We start from the raw sequence: 20,076 nt of genomic DNA, 5'->3' as shown, positions 1-20,076 counted from the left end.
TTTTAGGGATGCAAGTATTGGAATGGAATGGAATTCCTTTAACTTCTAAAACGTATGAAGAAGTGCAGAGTATCATTAGTCAGCAAAGTGGGGAAGCAGAAATATGTGTAAGACTGTGAGTTTTTCCCCATCTTTTTGTTTCCATTTTTTGGCTATTCATGGCTCTTTTAATTTAAAATTGTTAAGGTGGAACCTTTGCCAGCCAGCAAGATTTTCAGTAATTAGAAAATAAAGTGAATACAAGTTTTATAGATTTCTTGTGTTCAGAATCAAAGTCTAAAGCATAGAAAGAATTCAGCTAATTTTGTGTCTGATCATGTCAGTAGTTCTCCCCCTTTCATGCTTTTATTGAAACATGCTTCATTTAAATGAAAGCCTAAACCTATTTAGATTTTGTGTATGTGTGTAGTATTTCAAAATGAACTTACATTTAATCAATAAAGATTTCACCTTAAAAAATCATTTTTATCAGCTGACTTTTAAAAGCATTGCAAATATATATTTGGTTAGGAGGGTGAGCATGCTTGGAAATGGCTTTATATCATTAACCACTTCTCATTTACCTACTGAAAAAAAAATCAGGGCAGTTGGAAAAAAGGGCCTTTTGTCTCCTATTTCCTCAATTTCTTTCTTAATTTCTTTGTTTTAATTTTTAGGGATCTCAATATGCTGTCCGACTCTGAAAATCCCCAGCAGCTGGAACTTCATGAGCCACCAAGAGCTGGTAGGTGAAAGGAATCTGCTCCCAGCTGTGGGTAAGGGTGAAGGTGTGTATGTAAAGGGAGTTGTAGAGGCAGATGATGCCTCTGTATGATGAAGATATAAACACAAACATATTGTTTGGGCAAAAATGTAGGTATAGACCAATAGGTGTTTATTTACTTATGTAATCTTAATCAAAACCAAAAGCACTGCAGCTATGGATGTAGCATCCTAGGGAAACACATACTTGTGTGTCAGACCCATTAAAGAAATTCATACAGAATTCTTCCTGTGTGCGTTTATAGTTTTAATTCTTTAAAAATGAATTCATCCAATCAGAGTAGGCCATGGGGCCATTTATTTGAGGTATTATAGAAGTTTTAGATCATACTTGATTCCTTTTAGCATAACTGGATTATGGACCTTTTGATGGCCTTTTTCTAATAAAGAGAAAAATCCACGTGTCATTTCATAAGGACATGACGAAATGGATTTAGCTCTTTCTTAGCTAACAACTGTAGTCTTATAAATGTAGATGTCTTATTACATTAAAAATATGGCTTATTTCTTTAACAAATATTTCTCGAGTGTTCCCTATGCTACAGCCAGCATGGAGAGTTTGGGTTACTGCCCTCAGGAACAGGGAGAGGCCTGTATAACTTCTCATACATCTGTGCGTGTAAATTCCCTTGTCATCTAGAACTCATGTAAGTTCTATGGTATCAAGTACCTATGAAATGGAGAAATACATAGCCACTTCATTTTGTTGTAGTGGATAAAGCGAAATCCCCAGGGGTTGATCCCAAGCAGTTGGCAGCGGAGCTCCAGAAGGTTTCACTACAACAGTCACCACTGGTTCTGTCATCCGTTGTGGAGAAAGGATCTCACGTTCATTCAGGTCCTACTTCTGCAGGATCCAGTTCTGTCCCCAGCCCTGGGCAACCAGGGTCTCCCTCAGTGAACAAAAAGAAGCACAGCAGCAGCAAGGTGAGAAGTGACCTTTGAGTTACTTATTTTCTAGCTCTGTATTCAATCAAGGACAGAGGAAATCCAGTATCATCTTCTCAGGTGGTTTTCTTGTGATCTCTCACTTCCTAATGATGGATTGAAACAAAATGTCCATTTCTTAATATAGCGGATCAAATGTTATAAAGATGAAGTATTTCTACATTTCTTAAAATACTCTAGCAGTTGGGATCCCTGGGTGGCACAGTGGTTTGGCGCCTGCCTTTGGCCCAGGGCGCGATCCTGGAGACCCAGGATCGAATCCCATGTCGGGCTCCTGGTGCGTGGAGCCTGCTTCTCCCTCTGCCTATGTCTCTGCCTCTCTCTCTCTCTGTGTGACTATCATAAATAAATAAAAATTAAAAAAAAAATACTCTAGCAGTTATAATTATGAGGAACTTGAATGGTGTGTCTAATGCTTTGTATTTCCTGGTTCTTCTTCTTTGTAGTTGTCTGAGCCCCTTTGTGTATGGAACGTTAGCTTTGCATCTTTTTGGAAATGCAAGATAGACATTACATTGGATTTGATAATTTAAATAAAAGGTATAAAGGACACAGAGATAAAATTTATCCTAAAAGAATTTAGGACAATAAGAAATAAGGAAAATCAGTCATATGGAATTGCCACTTTGAATTTTATCCCTAATTCTATACTGATTGGGGCACCTCAGTGGCTCAGTCAGTTGAGCATCCAGCTCTCGATTTCAGCTCAGATCATGATCTCACACGGTTGTGAGATCGAGCCCCATGTTGGGTGCTGCGCTCCACAGGAATCTGCCTGAGATTCTCTTTCTCCCTCTTCCTCTGCCCCTCCCCTCATGCTTGCTTGCTCTATCTCTCTCTCAAATAAATAGATTAAATCTTAAAAAAAAAAAAAAAAGAAGAAGAAGAACCAGTAATATAGAATTGCCATTTTGAATTTTATCCCTAATTCCATACTAATAAATTTTCCTTTGTTGCAAGTCTTCTTTTGAAATAAATACTTCTAACATTATTATTTCCAAGTCACTGGGCAATTAAAAGAAAACAGAATTAATTTTTTAAGTTTATAAAAGCAGATGAAAATATAGCTTTTTCCTCATGCATTTGATTGCATCATTTGATGACTTGTTTCAAACTAAATATAGCAATGCTTCTCAAAGTGCAATTTCGAGAGTAGATTCAATTTCAAAACATATTTTAACACAGCTGTATTATACCACATGCAATTGTGTATTAGTGTCTGAGAATCACCTCATGGAAGCTCGCTGTCTCCTGAGTTACAGACTGATGGTATTTTTCACTCCTTTCTCAATCTCCAGGTAGAAGTCCTCAAGACATGACAAACTCTGCTAGCAAAGTTTCCAAACCAAGCATATTATAGTTCTATGAGTTTCTCATCCTAATATTTTTTTATTTCAGCAACTGACATCACCATCCTTCCAGGAAATTAAGTACAAATTTAAGACCTCCATTGCTCTTCTTTTTTCTTGATTCACAATGTCTGATCAGTCACTGAATCTTAATCCTGAGAATTCTAATTTCCTAAAAAGTCTGTAGCAATTTTCTGTCTTCTCGGAACTCACCAATGATCTTTAGCAAAGCATTATTTTTTTTCTAACATTATTGCACTCACTACTGGTAACTCCATTCACCATTTTTATTTCCTTCCTCTTAAACTACTCTCCAACTGTCTGATCTGTGCTTAATGATCTGATTGGGTCACTACCTTGTTTAAAAAGTATCCCTACTCCCCAGAAAGTTGGCTGCCTCACCTTTGCGTTGGACCCTACCCTGCTCAGTCTAAAAGGGCTCAGTTAGTGGTTTTTCTTGGGAGGTTATTACAGTAAACATAATGTCCAATCTTTACAATAGCCTTGATAAAAAGTACTCTGTATATTAGGGTTTCCAACTCATTCCTACTTTTCAGACATTTTTGGATGGCACCTCAGTGTCAGGGGTCACACTTTGTATAGGATACAAAGATGGATAAAATCCTTTCCCTGCATAGTAGGTAGACCAGTGGTTCCTAAAGTGTGATTCTTTTAACAGCATCAGCATCATCTAGAAACATGTTAAAAATACAAATTCTTGATCCTACTCTATGCCTTCTTTAAGGATTAGACCAAGAAACAAGAGTTTTAATAAGTTCTCCAAGTTGTGTGCTGCCCCTTGAGGTTTAAAAGATACTGGTCTAGGGTTACCTGGGTGGCTCAGTTGGTTAAGCATTTGCCTTTGGCTCAGGTCATGATTCAAGTCCTGGGATCGAGCCCCTCCCTTGTCAGGCTCCCACCTTCAGCAGGGAGTCTGCTTCTCCCTCTAGCTCTGGCCTTCTCCCCACCACCCCTCGCTCATGCTCGTTCTTTCTCTTTACAATAAATAAAAAATTAAAAAATTAAAGGTACTGGTCTAATTACAGATGAAGAATGATATGTAACCAAATTCAGTGAAAGTATAATATTAGATGCCATGAAGAAATACAGTGAGGGCATGAAGAATGGGGTTAGGAGAGCTGGTATTTAGCTAATGAACTGAATCAGTAAAGGGGATAAAGGGAGCAGCACTCCAACCAGAGAGTGCAACATGAAAAAAAATCTCAGAAACAGAAATTGCCTCCCTAGAATGTAGGTGTATAAAAAAATACAGGGGTAAGAAATAAGAGAAGCCTAGATGGTTGTAAATTGGAGGATATTATGTGCCATGCCTGACTTTTACACGGCAATATGCCGGAAATGAAGAGCCAGTGATAAGCTGTAAGCAAAAATGAAATAAGAATAACAGGAAGCCTTTGTCCATGAAATCTTTCCATAGTCCAATCCTGCCTTAAGATCAGAAGGTATCCTTTTTCTTTTTCTCCTCCCTCTGAAATGCCTCTATGCTTTATGGATCTCTTAAGACAATTTGCATCTTAAAAAAAAAAAATATATATATATATATATATATATATATATATATATATATATATATTTATTTGAGAGAGGAAGAGAGCACAAGCGGGAAGTAGAGGGAGAAGCAGGTTTCCCACGGCAGGGACCCTGACATTGGATTCAATTCCAGGACCCTGGGGATCATGACCTGAATCAGAAGACGCTTAATCAACTGAGCCAAGGAGGCATCCTACTTTCTATATACTATGGTTTAAGTACATAATAGGGGGCTTATACAGCATAGTAACAAAATAAATATTCTGATATAAATATCAATGGCACTTGTGTCTCTATAACATTATGGAAGTGCAAAATTTGATTTTTTGTAATATGTTAACTATTATGGCAATGATTAGAAGATAAAAACAAGTACAGTAGAGCAAGCATCAAGGAAATGATATTGACATGTTTTATGATATGCAGTAATTCTTTTCCATGCCACGAATGTGGCCTATGTGTTTTGCTGTATTTTTGCTGAAATAAAAATTTATAGAACTATGTTGTCCATAATGGTAGCCACATGTGACAGTTGAGCCCTTGAGATATGGCTAGTCTGAACTGAGATATCCTGAATATGTGAATTAATGCCAAATTCTTTAGACTTAATATGAAAAAATATATAAATTATTTCATTACAATTTTGATACTGATTTCATGATGTAATTATAATAGTTTGCATAAATTGAATTAACTAAAATATATTATTAAAAATTAATTTCACCAGCTGATTCTTACATTTTTAAGTAACTACTAGAATATTTAAAATTACCTCTGGCCTCCTACCATTTAGTGATGATAGATAACTTAACTCTTGCCAATAGTAATAACCATAATCAAATCTAACCACTTTGGGAATGTGTATGTATATAATTATATGAACATTTCTCATTGAAACACATAGTAAGTAGATACTAACATTCTTGAAGAAAGAGACCGTTACTTAGTCATCTTTTGGGACATTTATCTTCAACATCTAGCTGGTATAGTTTCTTGAAACCTTTTTTTTCTGAACAGATCAATGGATAAATAAATTTAATTTTAATATTTCTTGACCCATCAACATGTGGTATTCATAAAAGGCAATACATTTTTTTCATTTGTTCTCCAAATCCTACAATGTTAAAGAATTTATATTGAGATATTACAGAAATAGGGAGTGACTGTCTGAAACTTACCTATCCCTGTCAGGTAATATGTACACACATGTCATATGTTCTTCAGATAATTTATAGAATTATGGTTTTAACTTCTTTGTGTTGTTATTAGATATGAGACTATTAAATAATAAGACATTAAGGTAATGAAATGTATTAAATCTAAAATATTTAAATATAGTTAGCATAATTATACATTTGGATACTTAGAACACCATCTAGTAAACATTCTAAATAATGATTCATAAGTAATTATTAATCTGTTAATATTCTAAATGATTTCTGCTGAGTATATGTAGGCAAAATATGAATCTAAATTATTTAAATACATGTTTAAATTATATAAGCTATGTATATGACTATTTTAAGTGATTATTTTTCTTAAACTAATTCAATACAAATTTTTATCTTCAAATTTTTTATTTTACCATCTCAAGCTGTTTTGTCTCTGAAATTCTAACCAAACCTTCATCATTTTATCTTTAAAGACTGAATGATTTCTTTCAAGGCATGGTTTGAATAAATGATTCAATTAAAGTACTTAGTTTTAAGTGTCTTATGAAATAGGTCATTGGTTTCCCAAAGTTTGCTGGTCAGAGTACCCTGAACATCTCAGTAATTGTTTTTCATGGCTGTCTTCTGCCCAAAGATACATCTAAAACAGTTTTATTTGTTAAGTAATTAGTTAATTAGTATCTGAATAACCATTGGAAAAAAATAATACATGTAAGATGAAATAAAAATAATGTATTTGTTTCATTGCTAATAATTACATATCACTGGAATATGGGCAGCTGATAGACATTGCACAATTCAAACTATGAAATCAGACTGCATACTAACAAAGTGATTTCTTGTTATACACTGTCCTCGCTGATCTTCCTGAAGTACATTTTTTTTATCTTTGCAATCATTAAAAACCAACCTCACAAAGATATGACATCATTGAAAGGAAAATAGTTGGTCTGATCTTGAAGGGTAACTACCTGGGGCTCATGGTTGGCTCAGTGTCCAAAAAGATAGTGATCTTTTTCCTTCTGTAATTTAAAGTATCCCTCTCTACAGTATCCCTCTCTACCCTATTGAGTTTAGTGTCACACCCCAGAACAATTAAAAATGGTCCATAAGTTTACTAAATCTAGTTATATTTGCATGATTATATGTCAGATGAGATACAACTGTCAAAAAGAGATCAAAACAAAGTAAGTTACCAATAATAATTTAGCTTTGTGTTTTATGAGGGGTTTTTGTGTCTCATTTTTTTGTTTTTATGTGTGTTATTCTTGTTTTCCTCTTTGGAATGCAAAAATAACTGCTTTTCGGAAATTCCCCATCTTTACTCAAGATACAAATAGTTTCAGAGGCTTCTATAGTCCTTTTTCTGGATCCAGTTTGCTTTTCTTTGAATTTAAGCGGTAAAGTAATTCTGAAGTAAATATACTTTTTCATTAACTAGTAGCTTACCCTTTGCAGCCAGAGTTTCAGTATTAATGAATGGACATTCTTATAAAGGAGCTCAACTAAATAAAGGATATATGGCTTGGAAAATTTAACCTCCACTCTATATAATTTTACAAAAGGTCACATTATTTGTATTCCTTAGTTATTTCCTAAAACAAGACCTGGAATAGTCTTCTTTGGATTGCCCTCATTTCTAGAATAAAAATATAAAGGAAAGGCAACAAGTGTATCTACCTAAATATTAAGGATCTTTCCTTTTCCAGTTAATTATTAAAACCAGGCCAGTATTATGTACATGTAGGCAGACAGGGCCTTATTTTGGGGGTAGCAGGCTGGCCTCCATCTTAATGAATATCTCCCCATGTCAGTGCCACATTGCCTGAAACTCTATTGCTGATCTGGAGTCATGGACATCACCTCTCCTTTTGTACAGATACTGCACTGAAATGTAACAAATCAGTAATCTGTCACTTTTTTCAGCATTATGAACCAGTTTACCAGATCACATTCCTAACTGCTCTTAGGGCTTTACTGGCATAAGGAACTTATTAAGGAAGTGAGAACTTACATAGAAGAGGATAGAACTTTCATTAAGGAATGTGAACTATGAAGAAGTGATTGCCTGGGTGCTTTACTCTAGAAGGCAGCAGTGAGGGGTTGAGCATCCATCAAAGGAGCTCAAGGATGGCATTCTATAAGCTCTGTGCTCCTAGGCAGTTGTTGTTGTCTAAAAACAACGTCTTTTTCATTTCTCTATAGATCTTTAAAACCTGTAAATAGCTAAATTGAGTACTTTAAACCAAAGTATTCATTTCATTAAGTAATTGAAAATGCAGTCCTATAGGTATAAAATTATAGTTTCACAACAGGTTGAGCAAAATGAAAAAAACAGATTTATGTATCTATAAAATTAAACACAAATTGAGAAGTAGAAGTAGACCCCATAATCCAAAGCAGCCAGATGGATGAAATGCATTTTCCAGGCAGTGTGTTCTGACCAAATAGAAATTAATTACAGAAGGAAGTTGAAATGGTCAATTTTATGATGGGCTTATCCATTAATACATGTTTTTAATATTGCAGCCTACTGATGCAACAAAGGTTGTCTCTCATCCGATTACAGGGGAAATTCAGGTATGAAAGTTTTTTAAAAATCCTCATTGTACCATCTTCGTTGGCTGGTTCACACCCCCTCACTGGTCTACTGTAATTCTAAACACTGTTAGGACCTTTCCTGTTTTGTATGTGTTATATATTACACATTCAGACCTGTGAAAGAAAAATACTATTTTATAGAGCAGCATTTTGGTACAAATATATAGTTTATAAAATCTGTTTATGGAATTCTATAACTTGACATATGTGTCTGATGCCTTAGCAGTATCAGTATGTTTTACGTCTTAGTTTATATTTGTTGAATATGTTTCAAATATAACAGATTCTCCCAGAAGTGTGAGGGTTCCTCTTTAAGAGTTTCATGAGTCCAATGCTGTCCTCTTTCCTTCCTCCTACCAACAAGTGTTACATAATTATTGAACATTTCTTCTAGAGTAGTGTTTTTCATACCAGGGGTCATAACAAGTTTGTAATTCATAAAATCAACTTAGGGGATTTTGACCAGGAGCATAGAAGAAAAATAGTACACATCTCTTTTTTTTTGACATCTATAAATGCATGTTTTTGTGTGTATATTATATCATAATCTATATTTCTTACTGTGAGTCAAAGTCAGAAATGTTTTAAAAACTGTGCTTCAGATGATGCCAAAAAGTAATTCAGGATAGATAAGAAAAATCACATAGAAAAAATAAACACAATGTAAAATGATAACTATTTGAAGACGGCAGGTTTCAGATAAGGGGGAGAGAACAGGAAGTCTTAGAGCTGTCTCTCCAACATAGTCTAGACGAAATTTTCATGAATGATTTCACAAAGGACAGCAGACTTGAACAAATTAATTTGAGGCTAAGCCCCAAGAAAAGGGGGATTGTGTTCCTGTAGGAAGAAGAGGAGAGTTTCCGCTGCCAGAGAGTAATAATAGGCAGGGATCAGCTTTGCTGCCTTGAAATGTTCCTGTACAGAGAAGTTGAAACTAAATATAAAAAGAGCCTTCAGCACAAGCTCAGTGGTGTTAGCCCTGCACGAGGGTGCCCGGTAGAATTCTGGAGTAAGGGAGACCGAACGGAATACGTAAGAAGATGTCATACTGCAGTGGCCTCCAGAAGATGTTACAGGGGGGAGACTGCAAGTGCGAGGACCTCAGTGAAGCGGTCATCTGGGCTCCAGCTGATGAAAGCAGAGCGGGCGTGAGCCTGGGATGGGAAGAAGGGCCCAGGCCTGGCCCCTTCCATGCTGCCCGGCCTGCCTCCTCGCTGCTGCTTCCCCCTTGCAAGAAAGCCAGACCTGATCTTCCTTGATGTCACCAAGAAAACGCTAGATTTGCTGATTTTCTGATTCCTAGATTTTTTTTTCTTTTTTTTTTTTTTTTTAAGCTTCTTCCTCACAGACCAATATTTGCCATGTTTCGTTCAGGCTTGAGGTTATTTATTCTTGTTTCATTTTCCTTTTCCTTGAGCAGTGATATTTAATTCTGTAGTGGGAATTTACTCTGATAATATTCTTTCTTAATGTGTAGGCTGTTTTTAAAAAATATTTTCTCATAACAGTGATTTCTAGTTTATTTATTTTCTTATACCGAAACTTTTTTTTTTTTTTTTTTTTTTTTTGCAAATGAAACATTATGTGGTCACCCAAATGATCAATCTGCTACCCTGGAGTAGCTCTGGTTGAAATCTGGTTGAAAGAAATGTCTGGGGACATTTCATTCTGTCTCAAAAGTAACATCTGAGCAATCCTGAGTGTTTTCTAAAGCACTGCAGGATAGTTTCTGAAAAGTACTTTCTTATGGTAGCCTGCAAGTTTTCATTTAAATAAATGGTTTTGGTGCCTTACCAGATAAAAGTGGACATAAAGGCCATTAAAGAAAAGAGTACGAGGGGAAGAAGTTCTCCTTAACGATTTGGAAGCTGTTCTAAATCTCAGTGTAAAAATTGGTGCAGAATAATTCCATTTTTTCAATTCCCATTAGGGTACACAGTTACTGAATTTCTTTTTTTTTTTTTTTACTATTATTTATTTATTCATGAGAGACATACAGAGAGAGGGGCAGAGACACAGGCAGAGGGAGAAGCAGGCTTGCTTCGGGGAGCCAGATGTGGGACTTGATCCCGGGTTCCAGGATCACACCCTGGGCCGAAGGCCCTGAGCCACCCAGGAACCCCAGTTACTGCATTTCTAAACTTCTCATTTTTTGTCTTTCTTCATGGTACTTTATTTTATATGTTGCCTTTGCTTTCATAATGGTCAGACAAATTGAGCTTTTCTGTGTTGAGAAAAGCAACTGAAGATTCCTTGTCTGCCAGAAAATATAACCAGATGAAAATTATGCTTATATTAGGTAATTATTTTAATTATCAGATTTTAGGGGCAGCCCTGGTGGCGCAGCGGTTTAGCGCCGCCTGCAGCCTAGGGTGTGATCCTGGAGACCCTGGATCGAGTCCCACGTAGGGTTCTCTGCATGGAGCCTGCTTCTCCCTCTGCCTGTGTCTCTGCCTCTCTCTCTTTGTGTCTCTAAGAATAAATAAATAAATAATCTTTAAAAAAAAATTTATCAGATTTTAAATGAAGTTTGGCTTCTCTAAAATTTCCCATTTTCAACATGAGCACAACATACCTGCTTCAAATGATAATTAAAAAAATCGGTTAGTATTTTTATATATGAATTTTTTCCTCTCACATATAGATCCTTTCCTTTCTGTCATTTGATAAGCAAAAGCAGCATCAAGCAAAATTAAGTTTTATTGAAAATGATGCCATAAGAATATTTAAGTTTTGAAGGAGAAAAATTAGTCAACTCCATTATCTTGAAATAAGTAGGCTTCTCAAATATTTATTTAAATTGTTAATCTTTTCCTTTTCAGTGATAATTATGCAACAGCCATTAAATCTAGGAGGCAGGGCCTCTTCTTTCCTCTTCAGTGTCTAAAATTAAAGAACAAGATCTTATTATCTTATATTCTGACAGTATTAGAAAAGCAGGCACAGGAAAAAACTATCAGTAATATGACATACTATAGAAAGAGATCAAATCTACATGTTCTTAAATATTCTTTTCAGACTAACAGCTCTATCTTTAAATAATGATTCCACCTACTGCTAATTATCTGGTAAAATGCAAAAGACATTTTCTAAAAAATTCAGCAATTTATTTTCAAAATCCTAGTAATTGTATTCATGAACGCTGACAACATGTAGTATTTTTCTAAGAGTATAAATTTAGCATCAAAATATAACTAGCAATTCACTGTATGATTATACTTTTTTTTGTATGATTATACTTCTAAATGAATTTTAGACAGGCCAGAACTTTAACCATGGAAAGAATGAACAGCACATTTTCTAGTAATTAGCATGTGCCTGGAAGCTCTCAATTAAATTAGACATACACTAGTCTGTTCAGTTTCAAGTAAAATGGAAATGAAGGTTGGTGCTCCCTAGGACACTAAAAAAAAAAAAAAAAAAAAAAGTACTGGTAAATTATTGAATAATAATGTATTATAGATTTCTTAAGACAACAGCAAAATATTCATGGAATATTTTGATGTCCCTTTAAGCTTCAAATCAACTATGATCTCGGAAATCTCATAATCCATATTCTCCAAGCAAGAAACCTTGTCCCTCGAGACAACAATGGTTACTCGGACCCCTTTGTTAAAGTGTACCTTCTTCCTGGGAGAGGGTGAGTAAAGAAGCAGTGTCTTCTAAGTATCACATGCCATGGATTAAAAAATAGTGTTAGTATTTCTTCCAGTCTCCAATTTTAAAGTTTAATATCTGTTCCTTAGTTTTATTTATATGTCTTATTTATTTATTTTCAACTATTAGGTAAGGTGGAAATAAAAATTTGTAATTAAGCCCTAAAGTGTTCCAGGAGAGCCCTGATCATGATAAAACCTGTTTTGACGACATGTCAGCCTTTTGAATCTAGAAACCACACTCACTAATCAGATGAACTGTGAAATCATTTAAGGAATTATTTGTAGCAAATTTAGAGAATTAGCTTTACCTTCCTAAATTCATTTGCAAAACCAATGTTCAGGGACTTGTAAGTTACTGTTTTATCTTATAGGACATCATTGTCTATCACATTACATGTTCATTAAGTGACTTATTGATGTATCCCTATTTATATGAATATTTTCAAATCAATGTTTTAAGAGTTATAAAATAAGAAAAAATAAGAATAATATTTGAAATGTTGAATATTAAAACATGTTTAATAAGTATGGTAAATATTTGGGAAATAAATGAAAAATGACTGAATCGCATGTCTATACAAACTGTTCATATAAAGCAAGTGTTCTTTGGGGATGTTTAATTTTCACATGATAAATGCAAATTGCTACGTTCTGGTGTATAAATCAGTACTCAAAGATGATGTCAAAACAGTGATTTGGACCCAATGGATCATTATACCTTATCTGAACAACTTATAGTAGCCAAATTAGCATGATGGAACCATAAATAATCAACAATTGGAGGCATAATAAAAAAGAATTTGAAGCTAGTAATTTCAAGGCTCTGGTTTTATTTTTATCCATTTTTTATTTGAGGGGTGACATTTGAATATTACTTTTTACTTGGAAATTTCGAATTGTTGCACATGAGTAGAAAGAATGACCCACCACTTATTCATTACTCGGCTTCAACAATCGTCATTTCCTAGACAATCATGTCTCATTTTTACCCTTATATACTCCCTCTACGCAGATTATTTTAAAGTATATCTCAACTCATAACTTTTTCTGCAAATACTTTACTATATATTTCCAAAAGATAACTCATTTAAAACATAATCATAATACTACATGTAACCACTGTCCTTTCAAAATGTTTAAATAATTCCTTATTTCCCCAATTGCCTCCTAATTGAAGTCCTAATTGATATTTATAGAATTCTTCCCATCAATAGGAGAATACATATTCAAGTGCATGTGAAACATTCACCAAGATAAGCTATATTGTGGGCCATAAAACAAACCTGAACAAATTTAAAAGCACTGAGATCATACAAAGCATGTTTGTGACTATAGTTGGTTTGTTTGAATAGGATCCAAGTTAGAGTTATACATTACCTTTGAATCTGCTGTTTGTTGACTATATCACCACCATCAGATCACCATTTCTTTTGAGATTAATCTTTCTTGTTGATAATGACAGGGCCAAGGAAGCAAGCAGAGCCAATAGTTTTGTCAAGAAATCAAGTAATACTCAGAAAATAATTTGAAAATTTCCAGGTGTTTTATCAAACTAAGTATACAGCCTTTAATTTTATCCTAATAATTTTATTTAGAAATTTAGAATTGCTGGTTTTGTGATTCTAATTTTAATTCATTGAATTTAATTTACAGGGATCACCAATTAGCCATATAGCACAGAAAAGGGGGGTTTTTATTTTATGTTCATTTAAATCTTTAGTAGTTACAACTGCAGTTTGGCTATCTTTTTTTAATGTGAGCAGAACAACAACAAACTGATAACTTCATTCTGCCTTTGACTGGGTCATTAGAACTCCAATGTTATTTAATGACAATATTAAGGGACAAGAAGAAATCACTGCCAAGGGTATATCCCTAATTAAGCATTTGCAAATGAATGAAAATAAAGCAGTGTATTTTACTTTCTGTCATCTCTAATAATATCCTAGAGAATATCGCCTTTTATACAATATGAGAGTACCTATGTTTTATTTATTACAGGGTATGTTTCAATTAGACTATTACATACTTGAATAACCCAAAAGGGCAGGCAGGTAACATGAATATCTCAGCCATTCACGGGGTAACAGGAAATGAGGAACTATAGTGAAATAAAGAGTGAGTTTCCACCTAAAGCCATCTCCATGTATTTTGTCAGATAAAACATGCCTGTTCTTTGGGATTTGCCCCAAAGGGAGCTAATGAACTACACTTATTCAATTCCTAAACCTTTCCTTAAATTACTACTAATGAGTACAGTGGTCAAGGCATTTGTGACCTGTTATTTTCATTTTAACTCTAAGACTATACTCTGCCTCATGTTATTTATATGTGTAGCTCCTCCAGTTATTATTCTCATATTTTCTTCCTTATTTCTGTTCCTAACTTTTTTTCTTCCCGTCTTCCCAACTTGCCTGTTGTATCCTTCACTTTCGCTCTCGGAATCAATGCAGTCAAGTCATGGTTGTCCAGAATGCAAGGTAGAGTTGGTTCTCTTTCATTGTCAAGCTACATTGTAATGTCTAGAGTTTTATTTTTTGCTGATTTGTGTATATTCACCTGTGGTTCAGTTTGGGCTATAATTTACATCTTTTTATAGGTTGGTATCATTGAATTAGGCTACCAGCAAATTGTTCTGATTACAATATTACTAAATAGGTTTAGCAGATGTGTGCAATAGAACATTGAAAAGTAGACAATATTAAAATATTTTAGTATTTTTATATCAAATATGAATATGAATAAGGAAAGACCACCTGAAATTAGATATAACTGGTTTTCATATGTAATTTGTCCACTAAAATTCATTTAGCTTCTCATGTGATAACCATGGCTGAAGTTCTCCTGAGTCTTCTATTACAAATAAAAATAAAATCTAGAGTCATTTTTCTCAAGAAATTAACTGATCTTCCAGATGTCCAATACTGGGCATAAATCTGATCTTAAATACCATAGTTCTCTCGTCTTTTTCCTTACTTAGCCCTGACACTGAGACATTTCCATGCCTTTATACCTTCTGCACCATGAAGGCATTGCCATGCAACAGGATGCCATAATCTGCCTGCCCCAGTACATTGGCAGGAACATAAACATTCTCCTTCCTTTGCCAATAGTAGGAAACTGTTTTCTAACAGAGCTTATAACTTGGTACATCATCACATTGTCAGACAAGGGTATCTTTCAGACACATAACGAAGAGCATTCTTCTGCACATCTTATTACATTTATATGAAATGTGCTATTTATTTGGGGAGGAGAATCTTGCACCATCTATAGCAGTGGGGTGATGAGAATTTTAATTCTACCCAGAATATTAATGTTATAGGGTTTGTTTTTGTCTGCAAAATTAAAATTTGACATCTTTATTAATCCGGACAAGCTGTTGCCCAAAAGAGGCTGTTTCTGATTTTGAATGGCGTAGGTATTTAAATATTGAAAAGAATAGGATTAGTCACCACACCCTTTCTGTGGCCAGAAACTTTTTTTTTTTCCTTGCAGCCACATAATCATGGTAAATTCGATTCTGTGAAAGGTTGCTTGTGATGACTAGTTTGTTCATCTCAGGACAGCATCCAGATCTCTCAGACTGATATGCAAAATTAGCTCAATTGAAAGAAAAGTGTCATTTTAGAACAGACATTATCAATCATTTTTTTCAGAACCTTCCTACCCTTATCTAGAGAACCTGGGGGGAAATTGTCTATATTTAATTTAGAAGAGAGCAGGTTTTGTAAACGTAAATAATAGTTGAAATAGTCTGGGATGCGTTGGTTACAATTTTGAAGACCTAGAAGTCACTCTCTTATCCTGTGTTTCATCTAGAAGTCACTTCTACCATCTCTTTGAGAATTGTCAGTGCAAGAAAAAATAGTAATGACAAGGTACTAACATTATAATTTTGGCTGATGAGGCCAGTGAATAAAGTCCTAAAGTACTTGGGTTTGAATTTCAGCCCTGCCTCTTAGAAGTTGTGAGGTTTCTCTAAAATGATTTCTTCTTCTGCTAAATAGGGATAATAATAACCCCCCTCCCAGGATTTTTTTTTAAAACACACAGAGTAGTACACCAAAAGTGAAAAGCATAATATCTGGCACATAATAAGCTCTCAGTAAACGGCACTTGATATTATTGTATTATGTACAAATACACTCTCTTAGGGTATACCACTTTGAATTTCCCGAAGCAACTCTAAAACTGGCCTAAATTTGTTGTGATATGTGGGTATAATACAAATTTATACATTTTATATACATATATATGTGTGTGTGTGTATATACACACACACACACACACAGAGGTGAAGAACTTTAGACTATAGGGTAGATTATAGGGAAATAACCTATATACACTTCAGCTTATAAAGCCTGCAGTTATGAAAGTTAATGGATTATTCTTATTTTATGATTGGCTACATCAAGTCACTAGTGGTCAGTTATTCCTACAAAAAAGAAATACAGGTACTTGGGCTATTGGATTACACAGAATTATTTATCAACAATCTATAGGAAACCAAACAACTTTGTTTCTTCAATAATAAAATATAATAATTTGTCATTCTTAAAATTGAAAAAAAATCCTGTTAACTGATAAGAATTTCACTGGTCCAACTTTCTCATATCCTCTCATTTCCTTTTCCCCACCCTCGGATCAATATACTCATAAACTCTGAAAGTCTAACTGTCAGCACCGAGATGAAGTGAAACAGGGAAAGAGTATTTGTCCCTGGATAACTAAGAAGTGAAAATGAGCGTATCTGAAGGATCTCATTCTGGTTTTCTCTCATTACTCTGTTTGACAAAGTGCAGACTTTTTCCCATTAATGAAATTTTGCTATGATTGAAGCTGATTTTAGCTGTCATGATACCTGGAAGTTCAGTTCCTGCCTGGACTTTCTCTAAACCTCCTGTTAGCATATTAGACTATTTTCTCCAGGACCTATATAAAGCAGGTGTTGCATGCATCTACAATTCAAAGGACAGAACTTTTTTCATTTCAAAAGATTTTAAGGGGAAAGAAACCAAAAGCATTTTTTAATGATCCATCCAACAAACATTTCTTTAGCACAAACTGCTCCAGACATTCTAAGATGCTGAGGGTAGAACTGATAAACAGCCATAGGCTCTGACTTCAGGGAGCACAGATGTGATGTGGCCAAAACACTACTGCACGGAACAGTAGGGTTTATAAAATGGCATATGATCGGATTTCTTTCTAAATTAAGGGAAAATCCTTAGAGGAGTAATTAAAAATAAATTTGTGTGTGTGTGTGTGTGTGTGTGTAATTTCCAATAAAGGACAACCAAATAAAACAAAAGATTAAATAAAATTATATTTTAGATAATTCTATGAAAGCAAAATAGAAAGAAGCCATCATATTCTTTCTTTTTTTTTAAATTAAAAGAGAAACATAAAGAACTATGTTTTTTGCCAGTGTAGGGGAGAATAATTGAATTTCAAGGCTTGTTTTTTTTTTTTTCCTGTCTGCCTTAAAAGCATATCTACTCATGAGAAAGCAAGGGGTCAATAATTTAAAAAATGAAAGATAAAAGAAGTTAGTCAAACTTCGAGAAGACGAAGGTTAATTTTTTTATTAGCATCATGCCCCATCTTGATTGACTTTTTATTTCCCTTTATTAAAAAACTTCCTGATTTTTAGATACAGCCTAATTGTCCTAATATAATATCATTATTTCCATCTTCCCATGAGAGGATACAGTGTGTTTTCCAAAGAAGGGAAAGGAAAATAAGCTCTACTTTTTTTCTCAACCTAATTTATGCTCACATTTAAGAATCCCATTGCTTCCCTAGCCAGCTTCAACTTGTAAATCCAGATTTTGATGTGGCTGTGGAAGTGCAAACAGTTTTCAATTGTGTCAAGTGGCAGCACAGCCCAATGGGGTCATGCTCAAGACAGTCACTAAATGTAGTTATAAAACAAATGTTATTGAAGGAATGGCTTTGTGCGACCATCTCTGTGTTATAAAATTCAAGTACAAAAAAGCTGCAAAGGATTTAATTATCATTTTTACAGCCCCACCAGAAATAGTAGAGGCCAACTGTATGTATCTACTTTAATCCTAAAGGCAATGGACACCTTGAGTCTGGAGAGAATTGAAGAATAAAACTCACTAAAAACATAAAATCCCCCCAATTTTGGTTAATTCTGAGTGTGACTGGGCAGGAATAAATATTTATTGCAATTATTCCTCAGTCCACAACATCTTTTAGGATATACTATTCAGAATTTCCCTAAATAACTCTAAAACTGGCCTGATTTTTTTATATGTGTATATATACACACATATTGTATATAATTTACCTATATAAGAAATACATATATTTAATTGAAGTGAAGAACTTTGGATTATATGGTAAAGAAGACAAACTAGGTACTTCAGCTAATAAAGCCTGAAATTAAGAAATTGATGAATTATTCATATTTTGTGAGACTAATCAATTGAGTTCATGTAGCATATGTTTACGAACAACCATTCCGTTTCCCTCTATTTGAATCATGGTCCTGCCAGTTAATAAGTATGCAGCCTTTCCAGCATACCTTAATTCTGCTGAGCTTCATTTTTTTCTGTCCTGTCTCACAGAATTGCCATGAGGATTAAATGAGTAAACACGTAAGAAGCATTTAGAACTCTGCCTAGGAAAAACTAAACATTTAATGAATGTTAGCTCTTTTTTATTTTTATGTGCTTACTTTATAAATTGTTTTTCATACATAAATTAAGAACTTTTGCTAAATGTGTAAGTGAAAAAATGACTAAAATATGCAGGTGAAAAATTATAACAATTATTTATATTCACAAATTAAGAAAAGATGATATCTTTGGAAGACATTTTAATAATACAGACTATTTTCATATATATTGACATATCTAGAATTTCAGTGAAAGTACTTGAGTTTGCATTTAACACTAATTCCCACCTTTTTAAAAAGTTATAGATTTCACTTTTCTTCATTGATAAAAAATTTATTATTCCACTGTATTATGACTCTTGTCCTTATGTTTCCCCACAATCTCATTACCTTAGTAACAAAGTCCAAAACAAATAGAAGCTTTAAAACTCATGAGTTTTTTTCTTCTGAGTTTTTTTCTTCTAAGTATACCTGCCTAGAGAAATAGGCATGAATTCTAAAGTAGTAACCAAGGCTTGCTATTATCTTCAAAGTGGTCACATCCATTCTTCCTATGCCATCATAAAAAAATATATATGTATATAAAAAACATAAGATATAAAGAACATAGATTACCAAAGTTATTTTGAATTTTATTGTAGAATATTTCAAACTACTGAAAATTATAGAAAATAACTAACAAATACCTGTGTTCTTGCCTTTAGTTCTATCAAATTTTAATATTTTGCTCTATAGGCTTCAGATTTTTTTATTAAAATATATTTTATAGATACCCCTGAAGTCCTCTGAAACCATTCCCTTGTTCACCTGAGATAACCACTAACTAGAATTTATTACCTATAATTCCCAAACTCTTAATGATTTTTATACATTTATTATATATATACATGTATTCATAAACAGCTTACTATATTATTTCACATGATTTTAAGATAATATCCATCTTGATATATAGAGATATATTTCATTCATTTTAACATTTTACTATTTCATTAAATGAATATATCATAATGCATTTATATATTTCTTATTAATATGTTATTAGAAACAATGTTTTAGTGAATGTTTTTAAACACATTCCTTGTGCACAGGTGGGAGAATTTCTCTAAGGTAGAAGTGAAATAAGTCAAAGTAGAATTTTCTGGGTATTTGTGTACATAGATTTAAACTTCACCAGTTTAAAAAAAAATAAAAAATAAACGTCACCAGTTTTATCTAAAAACTGTGTGCAAATTTATACTGTGTGTGGCCTATGAGAATTCCTGTTTCTTTAAATCATTGCATATACATTTTCCCAAACTGTTTGCAATTTATCTTGAATGCAAAAATGGTTAAATCCTGCTCTTATTTTTATACAAATGAGTTGGTTAGAAGTGAGAAGA

At 33.9% G+C, this 20,076-nt stretch overlaps 1 protein-coding gene and 1 long non-coding RNA gene across 3 annotated transcripts in view; one reads left to right on the top strand and one right to left on the bottom strand.

Moving 5' to 3' along the window:
• The window catches only part of PCLO (piccolo presynaptic cytomatrix protein), a 389,747-nt gene that overhangs the window by 296,394 nt on the left and 73,277 nt on the right, over nucleotides 1–20,076 (top strand). The window contains exons 11-16 of one of the 2 annotated variants that reach the window (XM_038562845.1): nucleotides 7–115; nucleotides 657–724; nucleotides 1,475–1,689; nucleotides 8,312–8,362; nucleotides 11,902–12,026; nucleotides 14,499–14,525. In XM_038562845.1, coding sequence (XP_038418773.1) covers nucleotides 7–115; nucleotides 657–724; nucleotides 1,475–1,689; nucleotides 8,312–8,362; nucleotides 11,902–12,026; nucleotides 14,499–14,525 — 595 coding nt within the window. Of the gene's footprint in view, nucleotides 1–6; nucleotides 116–656; nucleotides 725–1,474; nucleotides 1,690–8,311; nucleotides 8,363–11,901; nucleotides 12,027–14,498; nucleotides 14,526–20,076 lie in introns of those variants that run through there. The other variant, XM_038562846.1, reaches the window with a different exon arrangement.
• On the bottom strand, nucleotides 11,158–14,785 carry LOC119864189. Its single transcript, XR_005373234.1, has 2 exons — nucleotides 13,423–14,785; nucleotides 11,158–11,269 (listed from the first exon to the last, which is right to left on the bottom strand). It is a non-coding gene; the product is annotated as an uncharacterized LOC119864189 (long non-coding RNA).

This window comes from Canis lupus, chromosome 18, assembly GCF_011100685.1.
Source record: "Canis lupus familiaris isolate Mischka breed German Shepherd chromosome 18, alternate assembly UU_Cfam_GSD_1.0, whole genome shotgun sequence".
NCBI lineage: Eukaryota > Metazoa > Chordata > Mammalia > Carnivora > Canidae > Canis > Canis lupus.
Note: the sequence above shows the minus strand (reverse complement) of the source record. Positions and strands in the feature narration are given on the sequence as shown.